General features: G+C 38.5%; 1 protein-coding gene across 5 annotated transcripts in view; it reads right to left on the reverse strand.

The window, feature by feature from the left end:
- The window catches only part of abcc8 (ATP-binding cassette, sub-family C (CFTR/MRP), member 8), a 59,262-nt gene that overhangs the window by 8,383 nt on the left and 38,039 nt on the right, over positions 1 to 12,840 (reverse strand). For 2 of the 5 annotated variants that reach the window (XM_086073113.1, XM_086073115.1), the window contains 7 exons: positions 8,979 to 9,063; positions 7,239 to 7,319; positions 6,864 to 7,001; positions 6,656 to 6,781; positions 6,116 to 6,212; positions 3,587 to 3,834; positions 751 to 917 (listed from right to left, as the gene is read on the reverse strand). In XM_086073113.1, the coding sequence (XP_085929239.1) occupies positions 751 to 917; positions 3,587 to 3,834; positions 6,116 to 6,212; positions 6,656 to 6,781; positions 6,864 to 7,001; positions 7,239 to 7,319; positions 8,979 to 9,063 (942 nt within the window). The remainder of the gene's footprint in view (positions 1 to 750; positions 918 to 3,586; positions 3,835 to 6,115; positions 6,213 to 6,655; positions 6,782 to 6,863; positions 7,002 to 7,238; positions 7,320 to 8,978; positions 9,064 to 12,840) is intronic. The other 3 variants (XM_086073117.1, XM_086073116.1, XM_086073114.1) reach the window with 3 other exon arrangements.

Raw genomic sequence — 12,840 nt, forward strand, 5'->3', positions numbered from 1 at the left:
TTGTGACACTGCATCATATTCAGACGTCAGGTTAAGTCATTTTAGGCCCCCCCCCAAAAAAAAAAAATCAGACTTTTTGGCTATTTTGTGTACATGTTATGGTCATTTTTGGGATTTCCTCCTTTGTTTTTGGACATTTAATAGTTTATTTTTGAAAGTATTCTTTTCTGCCTTAAAAAAATAAAATACAATTCAGACTTTTTTTTGTTTTAACCTTTTTCATTTACCTCTTTTTCTAACAACTTAAACTTGTTTTAATTATTCTTTTTTTTATCTAAATAAATTCATTTGAAGCATATTTTATATAAAAATAAAAATGAATATGGTCACCTTCTTAAAATAATTGTAAAATGGTTAAATTTTATGTGTTTCCTGGAAAATCTGGAAGAAAAAAAAAGACTTAGGCGATCATTTTAAGAAGGGTCGAAATGTAAAAAATATATATTGATTTCTACTCGTTTCTTTAGAGATCCACAGGAGAGGTATGAAAGATCCACAATGTGGCTCCAGAGCCGCAGGTTGCGGACCCCTGGGTTAAGTGGTTGAGTGTGTGTTGATTCAACTGTGTGTGTGTTTACACACATGCCATGCAGGACAGTATGTGTAGAAAATCTCTTTGGGCATTGTAGAAGGAAAGCAGATGGTGCTTGACGTAATGGGGCGAAAAAAAAGCGTGCTTTTAACTGTGTTTCTGCTTTCAATCCAAACACACACATCGTCAATCTCTTTCACACAGCCAGCGAGTCGTACCTCATGGGGGCCAGGGTGATCTTGTTCAGGAGGTTCTGGTGAAGCTCCTTGGCCACATTGAGGCCGGTCCACTCCACAGTCACAGAGGAGGCCAAACACAGAATGATGCCGAGGCAGCACAACACGCTGAACACCAAAAGATACCACGAGTGACTAAAGCCGCAATCCTGTAACGGCACATAAAGGTGATTAAATACTGGGGTTCGAAGAGTCATTCTCAGGTTCGGCGGAGGTCATGAAACACACTCGGCCATCAGGTACGTCGTGTGATTTATTTATTATTTTAAAAAAGAAAGTGGTCGGACGAATATGTGCAACATGAATTCACATGTATATCGTAAGGTATGGTGTTCCACAGGGTTCAATTCTGCGGCCTCTGCTACTTTTTTTTTTTATTGTATCTGCTGCTCCTGGGTAGAAAACAGTGGAGGTTGCTTTAAAATGCTCTATTAATATAGAGTTGAGGGGAGTGACCTGCAATGCCAAGTTGGACAATTTTAGTCCAACAGAACTGATTTTTTTCCCATCAGTTTAACCACTTTATGCTTTAGAAATGCTGTTTAAGTATTTTGATTTGAAATGTGTCAAAAGTATATAAAGAAGCAATGTTAAATCTTTATTTCTGATATGAACCAGATTATTGTTAGTGAATCAGGCGATGGGTACAACCTGGTAAAAAAAACAAAAAAACAACAACAAAAAAACTCATTATTATTATTATTTTTTTAATCTGCTGAAAGTACTTGCCAGGCTGGTGGTTGGTTAGTTATTTAGCTCTTTGCAAATTAGAGGTGTGTAAGTAATGTGGCACGCTAGGTACCGACAATGTATACATTTACATTTTAATGTAGAAAACATTATAAGGAAAAACCCAACAAGAGAACAAATGTCCCAAAATGTTTTTTTTTTTTTTTTGTAAACAGCCTCCAAACGGACCACATCATGGAAGAGAGTCATCCTGTTGTCCTCACTGTGCAAATGTTTATTAAGCAACTAAATGGACAAACGTGCTTATCTTGTTGACAACATTGATAAAAAAGTAACAGCTCACTACATGAATCCTCTCTAAAAAACATCATCACTGTTGTGAATGGCAAGGCTGGCATCCGTACAACACAAAAAGAGCAAAGGGAAGAAAGAGACGGCAATTGGCCCGTCATTGGATTTGATAGCAGAAACTGGACTTGTCTGTGTCCACGTGGAGATTCGATACACTTGGCAGCCGTGATTCACTGCACTGAAGTTTGTCTTCTACTAAGTCAATACGAAGTGCGTTTGAGTGCAACATAAAGTAAGGGAAGGGGGATGAGGTGCTTAGCTTTCACATGAGCATGGGAAATGTGACCTGGCACGCACACACAAAATACATATATGTATATATTTACACCTATAAATAAATACTGATACCTGATCTGGCGGACTTGACGCAAATGTGATCATGTGACTTTCTCAGTTCAACCTTCATGTTCGCTGTGGTTTTCGTAATGGCAGTGTGTGTGTGTGTAACGGGTATAACGGTCTCTTTCATGCTTGCAGTAAGTTGTAATGATTTTGGCTTGCAAATCTGATGTGTTCCACAGTTTGTTTACATGCTTTTACATTTATTTCACACATTTTCAGTCGTACCCTTTTCATCCGTGCGGCTCAACAGCGTTTCACGGATTAGCACCAACTTGGTTATGTACATTTCTTGTGGCCCACGCTTTTAGAAAGACGTTGATTTGAATGACAGTTCACAGTGAAAGAAACAAAAAAACGTGTCAAGCATTCACATTTATGTTTTTGTGTATGACCAAAACTAAATGTGATTGCTAACAAATGTTTGCTAGTTACATGCGATACAACACACTATAATAATTACTGTAATTTGCTGACATACTACAACATTTCTCAATTTATAAAATCATTTCAATTATGCCACTGCCGTAGGAACGCAAATCTGTCATGAACTTATGACTGCAATATCTTCTTAGCATGAACTCATTCACTGCCATTGACGGCTATAGACGTCAAAAATTAATTTGAGCTATATAAGTTTCACATTGTTTTCCACTTTTGTTAACAAGAGTATGAAAACCTAAATTTTTTTTATTGTGCATTTAGAACAGATATAAAATTGTGATTAATCAAATAATTACAATTTCAAAAATTTAATCGTCTGACGCCCCTAATTTTTTATAACTGGTGCACGTAGTAAGATAGCGGCAAAATAGGCGCCACTGCCGCCACGTAAACATGTGACGTCGTGGCTAGGAGAGTTTTATACTGTTTAGCCACATTGGCTAAAAGGCTCATTGACCCAGTACCAACCGAATCAAGCTTTATTTATGTAGCATTTTTCATGCATAAAAATGCAACTCATAGTGCTGTGCAATGAAAAGAAAAGCCACTCCCACTCCCATTCACGCGCACACATACACACACAACCTGAACAATTATGTTGGCAGAACACAGAGAAACCATGTGACGAAAAGCACCCAATGGGGGCTCATTCACACTGAAAGGGATCACGACCACGTTAAGCGCCGCCATCCCAGAGACCTCCTCAATAGCCACTCTCCTGCCTGTTTTAGATGTATCCCTCCTCCACCACACCTGATTCAATGATCAGGATTGCTATCAGGCTTCTACAGAGCTTGCTGGTGAGCTAATCATTTGAATCAGCTGTGTTGGAGGCGGGAGACATCTAAAACAGGTAAGACAGGCGGTTTTCGAGGACCGGAGTTCCCTCGTGTGCTGTAGGCAATGGAACCTTCCCCCAGATTGAAAATAACCACCCTATAGCAAATAAAGCACAAATAAAACAATATGAAAAAACAACAAGTCTCTCCCTCACCTGAACAAGTGTACAGTTGCGTGCTGTGGCGTCCGACTTGGCCGTGATGACGTGTGACGTCCAGCGTGCCAGCCAGTAGTCAATGGACACCATGAGGGTGTGTTTTAGGAGCTGTGACAGGAGGAGCAGGGTGAGAAGGAGGATCCCGGCCGAGGACAGGTAGGTGCCACAGGAGCGCCAGGGAATGGTGGCTCGTTGGCGCATTACCTGCGACAGGTTGTCGTCATCATCACTTTCCGAGGATTCTTCTGGAGACAACAAACACGTGACTTCACGGGAAGGATCTTACTTACGTCATGGGTCTGATAAGGAACGACATATTCCTCTTGCCTCGAATGAACCTAATTTCTTTATTTAGCTGCACTCTGTTGCTGCAAGTCATTGTTGATATACTGTGCTCCCTAAAATCGGACACATTCCTCACATTGTTTTTCTGCTATCTGTCTAATAAGCCATTACACAAACAAAGTGAACTACAGTGTCTATTTTCACTATGGTGCGCATTGATTATGGTTTAAAGAATAATGTGTACATTTATCACAGCGTACCACTGGGAGCAAATCGGGTTTCAGTGTCTTGCTCAAGGACACTTCAACATGGTCACCAGGGGTGAGGATCGAACCCACAACCTCACGGATGGTGGACCACCACTCAACTATTGAGCCATCCCACCCCGAGGACCCATAAAAGGTTATTACCAATCTGTCGACAGCTTGGATTCTTTGTTTTCAGCGAAGTCATATTAAATAGGGGTGGGAATCTTTGAATTTCTCACGATTCAATTCCGATTTTTGGGTCTGCGATTCGATTCAGAATAAATTTTCGATTAAGCAAAAAAAAATTATTCAAAATGATTTGTTTGACAATGATTTTTGCTTCAATTTATAGATGTGCAAAGAATCGTAATGATCTACTCCAGTCTGACTCGCTAATGCTAATTAGCTCGCTACTCGCAGCACTTTTATCACTCAAAAGAACGGCTCCACGCTGAAAAAAAACAAACTTTTATTGGAATAACTTGATCGTGACTTTTTCCTTCTACTCTCTAATGTGGCTACAACTTAACAGTGTATTAGACCGCGTGGAACCACACTGCCCCTCAGTGGCCAAACCGGGTACAACATGAAAAGCACTCCAAATAAAGGCACACACAGACAAAGGCAAGACAGTATAAAATAATTTCAATAAAATCGATTTTGGGACATTTAAAATCGATTCTGAATCGTACCAAATGAGAATCGATTTTTTGGCACACCCCTAATATTAAATCAGCTACGAAAGCCTATTCACAAGGCTGATAACTATCATGTGGAGTATTCTACATCAATCCTGCTACCTAACGGGATCAATAAGAGTAACATCATTTTAGGAGGGGCCAACCACCATCAGAAACAGTGTAAACATAAGTGTAAAAGAATTGGGAAATAAATCTAGGTGTGCATAATGCTTTCAGTCTGGTCTCAAATAGAATAAGGGAGTGTATAGTGAATTAGATTATACAGTACGAGTGTAGTCAAGTAGTGTTGTGGTTTCACTGCGCAGTTTGCGGGTCGACATTTGCATTTTGTGCATCATGAAAACAAATGAAAACCTTTTAAGGTTTTATGATAACTGAATCGCCAAGACAGTCCTAAAAACCTTCACTGGGATGGATGCACTTACGACAATAGTAATCATCGCCGGCATGGCGGATAATAAGCTACACTTCTGACAAGTATCGTTATCAGGATGGAACTATGAGAAGAGACGGAGAAGCCATGCTAACCGATAAGCTAACCTAAGATTGCTAGCGCGTTCCACGCGGGAATTAAGTGCGTGGGTGATGGAGTTCACTTTTCACAAATATCTAACTGATATTACTTAAACTTAAACAGCAAGATAACAGGCACATTTTCAAGTGTCTGGACTCTGGAGAGAAAATAAAAGAAATAAATAAATATTTATATCAGTCATGTTATTACGTGATTGTTTTTACAATAAAGTCCTTGGTTTTAATTTTGACATTTGAGGTCTGCACACTAATGTGCTCAAAAAACTTTCTTTTTTTTTTAAATCTCATTAACTTTGCTAAAATACCATAAAATGGGAATATTCAGAAATACTAAATTTGTATTTGAAATTGTCCCATTGCAAATGTTTCTCGACAAGAAAATACAACAAACTACTATAGCCTGCGCAATGTGAATTCAAGAATTATAACCAATTGTTCATACATTATAATGTTGTGATATTATTGGTAAATAAACCCTTGCTTCAGGTCCACGGGATAACGTAAAAAAATGTTAGTCAAAATGAGAAAGTTGCTCCTCAAATGAAATCATTGATTAGCAAAACTGCTGCTGTTGAGGCACAAACTAAAGAAACCGACATGACAAGCTCGAATGTCAGGAAACGTGAAAGCTGATTGTGCTGCTTCCATTTGCAGCAGGAAGAAACACGCTCGGAGAAAGCTGCAGCAAGCTCAAGGACTGAATGCCCTTTCCTTAATTATGTAATTGTTTATTGGCATTATTGCTTTGACCCCCTCACCTTCCTCATCCTCCTCAGTCTTAGCAGCCTCTCTCGAGTACATTGCTCTCCGCAGGTTTTTCCTCTCCATATCTGTCATGCTTGATGCCACCGTCTCCTGGAGAGGAGATGTAAATTTAAAAAAAAAAAATGGTTGTCGCAAAATTCAAAAGACAGCAACGTGTTTGGGGCATTATGCAAACACCACATCACAAAAAGCAATAAATGCACAAGCAAAGTATAGCAACAGTAATTCAAAGCAATGAACTCATTCATTGCCATAAATTCATTACAAAAAAAAGATGATTAAAAATTAGGGGCAAAAAGCGATTCAATTTTTTTATTGTAATTAATCGAATGACTTCACGAGTTAACTCGCGATTAAACACAAATTTCATATCTGTTCTAAATGTACAATAAAAAAATCTAGGTTTTTATACTCTTGTTAACAAAAAAGGAAAAACTAATAGAAATAGTTTAAATGAATTTTTGACGTTTATAGCCGTCAATGGCAGTGAATGAGCTAAAGATGAAATTGCACTGCAAGTGCCAATTGATTACCGTCTCAAACTCCTGGTCCTGTCTATGCATCAGCGTCTTCCACTGCTCAAAGAGCTCAGGTTCAGACTTCTGAATGTCCTTCAGTGTACCTTCCGTCTGGATGCTGCCATCTTTCATGGCAATAATCTACAACACGTACGCGGGCTTAACTTTCAAACTCATTTGTTGTTCAATCAAAAATATCCACACCCAAAGACAAAGCTCTCACCCAATCCGCTTGCAGCAGGTACTGTAATTTGTGTGTGACCAGCACCACGGTCCTCTTCTCCTCTCTCAGCAGCTTGAGGATACCGTCTTGCATGAGATGGTCGCTCAGGTGAATGTCTAAGGCAGAGAATGGGTCGTCCTGTAAAAAGACATTCCAAAAGTGTGACAAATTCAAGGAATGCCCCACATTGGTGACTTTGTGGAGCAACATTTAGCTGCCAGAAGTCATCCAAGTCAAGTCCACTCATCATTTGAATTACTTTCAGGCTTTTCTTGGAAATTGTCTAACCGAGAACAGTTTCCACAACTTTGCTTTCCTTGATGATTTGCTGCTCTGAGGGGTGTCATTCGGTTTTTGAGTTAGTAACTGACTCACCAGAAAGACAACATTGGTCTGCTGATATAAAGCTCTGGCCACACTGATGCGCTGCTTCTGCCCTCCCGAGAGGATGATGCCCTGCAACAAATGCAACGAGCTTCGTGAGAGATGAGATGGTATCGACTTCAGCCTCTTGGGTAAGACCGTTTTAAACCCTGCATGAAGAAACACAACACGAGCGAGCGGCGATCGATTTCCAACTCCCTGCACACGCCTTGCATGACATCCTAAGCGCAGTAATGATGACAAATGTTGCTGCCGTGCAATGCAGCGAGCTCCAGCCAGATGAGCGATGACCGGATGAGGCCATAAAAATGCCCATACGCAGTCAATTTTGTGGAGTACATTTTACTCTGAAAATAGTCTATTTTGTCCCATTTGCCAAGTATTTTTTTTAGTGTGTATAAGAGAATTGGCCTATCCCATATTTAAAAAAATTCGCTCAGAAATTCTAACATTTTACAAGGGGAGGTTTTGGCTAAACTTGATTCGTTTACTAAAAAAAAAAAAAAAACAAAAAAAAAAAAAGTAAAGTCACTAAAGGGTTGAGGAACAAACCAACAACTTCAGCCATGCAGCTCCTACTGTGTGTTAGTGTAACACTATTTTTTTTTGTGTGTGTATGAGAGAATTGGCATATCCCATGAATAAACCTATTAAACATTTTTCACTCAGAAATTCTAAGTACATTTTACAAGGAGAGATTTTGGCTAAACTTGATTCGTTTACTTAAAAAAAAAATCACTGAAGGGTTAAGGAACAAACCAACAACTTCAGCCAGCATGCTCCTACTGTGTGTTAGTGTATCACTCATGTCAGCTGGAATCTTCGTATGAAAAATTATGTTTTTGTCCTCCTTTTGGATATTAGCAAACAGTAGGAGTGGCATAGCTCAGGTGGTAGAGTGGCCGTCTCACAAGTTGAAGGTTGTGAGTTTGTTCCTCAAACCCTGTGTAACTTTTCTTTTAATACTCCAAAAAATTCCTTCAAAACTTTACTTAGAATTTCTGACTGAAAAAACTTTGTCATGGGATAGGCCAATTCTCTCGTACACAGTAGAAATACTTTGAGTAAAATGTACTCCTTCCAAGTGTTAATTTTACTCTGTTTAGAGTGGCACCAAATAGACTCTTTTGAGAGTAAAATGTACTCTGCAAAATTTACTTTCTCGAGGAATCCAACACTCTAAAATCAGTTGGGTCAAAAATGGACAATGGTCAATTTGACCCAACTTTGAGTACAAAAAGTTTTTGGGGCGTAAAACAACTCATAAATATTGGTCAGATCCTTTACGGACTTTCTGGGTTGTTTTATACAAAATGACCCAATTTTTGGACCCAAGTAAAGGATCTGACCAATATTTTACGCCAAAAGACCCTTTTTTTTTTAAACGGGAAGTTGGGTCAAATTGACCCATAAAGTGGATCGTTCCATTTTTGATCCCTAATTGGGTTACTTGTGACCCAACTTTGAGTACAAAAATTTTTTTGGGGCGTAAAACAACTCATAAATATTGGTCAGATCCTTTACGGACTTTCTGGGCTGTTTTATACAAAATGACCCAATTTTTGGACCCAAGTAAAGGATCTGACCAATATTTTACGCCAAAAGACCCTTTTTTTTTTTTTACTCAAAGTTGGGTCAAATTGACCCATAAAGTGGATGGTTCCATTTTTGATCCCTAATTGGGTTACTTTTGACCTAACTGTGAAATAAATTGCGGTACGTGTTACTCACCCTCTCCCCGACTTCTGTCAGGTCCCCCTGCGGAAGGATGTCGATGTCAGGCTGAAGCGAGCAGGCATCGATGACCGCTTTGTATCTAGTGGACACCAACACAAATAAAATACTGAAAAGGACCAAAATGAGGTACCAACTGATGAGTTATTAACATTGTTTTTCAGTTTTAGTTTATATTTTAGCCATTTTGGATTTAGTTATAGCAGTATGGCTCAATGAATAGAATTGTATTATCTGTCTCACTCTCAGAAGAAGGGCAACGGGTTTGTACATTCATTCGCTAGCTCTAATGGGAGGGCCGGTCGGAAGGGAGTCAGGCTTATTATTATTGTTTTTCTTCTAATCTGATTTATACCCATGGGAACAGATTCTTGTATTCACTGAGTTGTAACCAAGTGTACTGTGGGCTGATGGGCGGAGATTTCTATTCTCCCACTTTTGAATAAGTATTGATGCCCCACGTTGGACGAGACAGACAATCTGACCAGAACACGGCTTCAGTGTCGTCAGCCTTTTGTCAATCAGAAGCTTCTGATAATTATTTACCTTTGCAAAGGGACTTCTTCACCAGGATCTCACCATTCAGTTAATTGAACACGCAAAGAGTACAATACTTAATATTGTCTACTCTAACAAATGGTGACCTCCGACGCTGAATTATAACGAATGGTCTCCTCCGCTGAATTCTAACGGATGGTGGTATTCTGACGTAGAACAAGCTGCGGCGTTTACGGACGGGCGGAACTTCTAGGCCTAAATAAATTAAGTACGGTAAGTGGAGACTTTTATCCACGTAGAGAGGTTCTGTCTGTTTGGGTCCGCTGCAACTGGTTTTTCGTCTTCCAAATTGTCTAAATTTTAAATGAAATCTGTGTGAACAAGTTATAGTTTGATGTCGTTAGAGAGTTGATAATTCCGACGATATTGAACTAAACACGTCGTGGGGTGGTGCATTTAGAAGTGACGTGAATGCAGACTCAAAGAGATGAAGCTTTTTTTGTACAGGAAGAAATAGCGGTTAATTTTTTGATTTGTTTTGTTTCTCGTCAACACTATGAAGAATCCTTAGACCATAATATATATTGAATAAAAGGGTTTGCCGGATGACGTAAAAAGTCTTTCTTTTTACTAGGGATCGCGAAGATTATGGTATGCGCTTCTGTTTTTTAAGCAGTTTTGGCCGAATTGGAGGACGAGTATCATATTTGTTCATGGCTCTTGGTGAAAAAGTCCTCGTAACACGTAATATGTTTTTTGAAAAAGCGCCTGTTTGAAATTGAACAGTATTGAGGGGTCCAGGTTGATTACAGTAATAATTGGATTTATCTTACTGTATTTGCAATCGAGAGATTACGTGTCTTTTATTTGATTTTTTGGCGTTTCTACAAATTGTAGTTTTGGGGTCAGGATTACCGTATGAATTCCTTTTGTTCTACGGTAGATTCGATAGCGTGTGATATTTAGTTTGAAAATAAGCGCCTTGCAAAAATTTTGCAATATAGGGAGAACAGTTTAGCTCAGCGGGATTGGATAACCGCTGTGTATAAACGAGAGGTCACGTGATTCTTATGTGTGTCTGTTGTGTGGCCATATGTGTTAACATATTGAACTATTAATACTAAAAGTGAGACGTCACTGTATTGATAAATATTAATACTACTTGCGTAAAATAGAAACCGAAAGTAAAAATAGCCTATAAACAAAATGGAGGCGATTTCGACCCGGATACAGAATGGTTTGTCCTGAATACGCTTCCGGTTCAGCGGAAAAATAAAAGCGTCGATGAACAATGAAAAAACGAACTATGGATCGATTGTATAAAAAGCTTTCGCTGGACAAAATGGTATGTCAGACTTTTGTATTTTCTTTGTTGGTAATGATGTAGTGGCTGAATTTGATGCTAAAAAGACTCCAGCATTTGTGGAGCAGTCTACGGGTGATTTGTTCGAAGTTAACCCGTTTATTGAAATCACCGTACAAAACTACGGTTTAAATGCTATAAGATTTGTAGACAACGAATTGATAGAATAACACCGTTTATTATTTTATAATGACTAAAGAGTGTGTGCGTATGCATTTGAGTGTGTGACCTAGCTTTTAAAAAGGTGGGGGTTTGTAAGTGAGAAATGTACATATGGGGATTTTGTTTGTTTGTTTTTTTTTCAATATTTTTAACTAAGTTTGGTGTTGTTCTGTGTGAGATGAGACTGTTGTGATAGTGGCGTTTGTTTTATTAATGGGAATGGGATAAAATAGGTTTTGCGATTTATAATGTTAAGATTCCTCCCCCCCCCCCCCCCCCCCCGTTTCTAGGTTAGGGAAAATAAAGGAGGGGGCTGTGCGTTAGAGCATAATGTGTCCTCGTAATGGGATTTTTTCTTTGTCAAAATGGTAAGAGAGGAATGATAAACAATAAAAATAAGTAATAGTATTTGAAAGATATTGTTGAGTTTTTGTAGAAGAATATTAAATTAGTGTTTTATTTTTTTATTTTATTTTTTTTTAGTGACTGAGCCAATAGTCTTTACACTTTAATGATTGATGAAGATGGTTAATTTGTTAACTTTCCCTTTTCGGGACAAATGAATAAAGAATAATGATAAAATAATGGCATTTTGTTTGAGCTGTGTTGAGTTGATATGATTATGCCTACATCTGTACAGCTGTGGCTGGAAGTAAGATGGTTGAATAAGGAGTTATAAATGTTTTTGAAATTGACATAATGATAATGATTTTTAATATTTGTTTTTTTTTCTCTGAGTGTGTCATTTCAGAAACTGATGAAAATTCCAAGGCAGATGAGGGTTTGATGGTCTTCTCTGATTACAAACTGTGAACGGGATGCGCCCCAGCTGCTGATACGTTGTATTTGCAAGTATGGCTAGTAGCTATTTGGAAGGGGTATTGAAAAAAATAAAAAATAAAGAAAAAAAAAGAGGCTGTCTGTTTTTTTACGAAACATTTTTGAGAAAGCAGGAAGTGAACTGTCTTGCTATGATCCCATATCCTCAGTCTGGCATTTTTAATGCATTGTATCAACGAGTGTGCATTTTTTGGTCAGGTGAGCTCTCAGAAAGACTGTGTGTCATCGGATCCACATTGCAGACTGCGTCTGAATGGATGTGGCAGAGATCAAAGGTCAAAAGCCACAGAGCAACAGTCTTCTCGTCCTGTGCCTAAAAAAACATGATGTTCAACTTCCACAATGCCCAGTGACTGTGTACAAGCCTCATTACAGATGTCTCCTCTCATCGAACTTTGTCTGACACAGCCCCGCCCTGAACATTGACAACAGCTGCCGTCCTGCCTTCTGCTGGGGGACTGGACTAAGAAAGTTGGTGGTCTGACTGGGATGCGACCCCCAATCAGTAAAATGCTGCACGGAGTATGCAGGGCATTTTTAATGTGTTGAGTGGGGAACTGTGATCTATAGCAAGATATTTCAGGAAATTGAAAACGACATATGTAAATTTGAAATGAGGGATTGAGAAAATGTATTTCAATCTATAGCCTATTAAATTTTTGCCTATATTTTTGGGAGAATCAGTTTCTGAATTGGTACAATGGGAATTTTATTGATATGATATGATACGATATATATTTTTATTTTCCCCGTGAGGAACTTTTTTGGACTTTGTCCGGCTGCAGCTATAATATAGAAAAAATAATAGAATAAAATGAGTAGTAACAAAGTAAAAGACTAACTAAGAGTTTGATGGCTAAATTTGATATATATATATTTTTTTTACAGCACTGTGATTTATGAATCCTAGAAATATTTTGTGTGCTGTGTTTTTTATGAGCCCCACTAATCTGTAAAAGAGGCGAGGTTGATTAGCAGTTTAAATAATTTTTAGTT

Source organism: Leptonotus elevatus, chromosome 4 (assembly GCF_054856555.1).
Source record: "Leptonotus elevatus isolate MCC_2025b chromosome 4, RoL_Lele_1.0, whole genome shotgun sequence".
Lineage (NCBI taxonomy): Eukaryota > Metazoa > Chordata > Actinopteri > Syngnathiformes > Syngnathidae > Leptonotus > Leptonotus elevatus.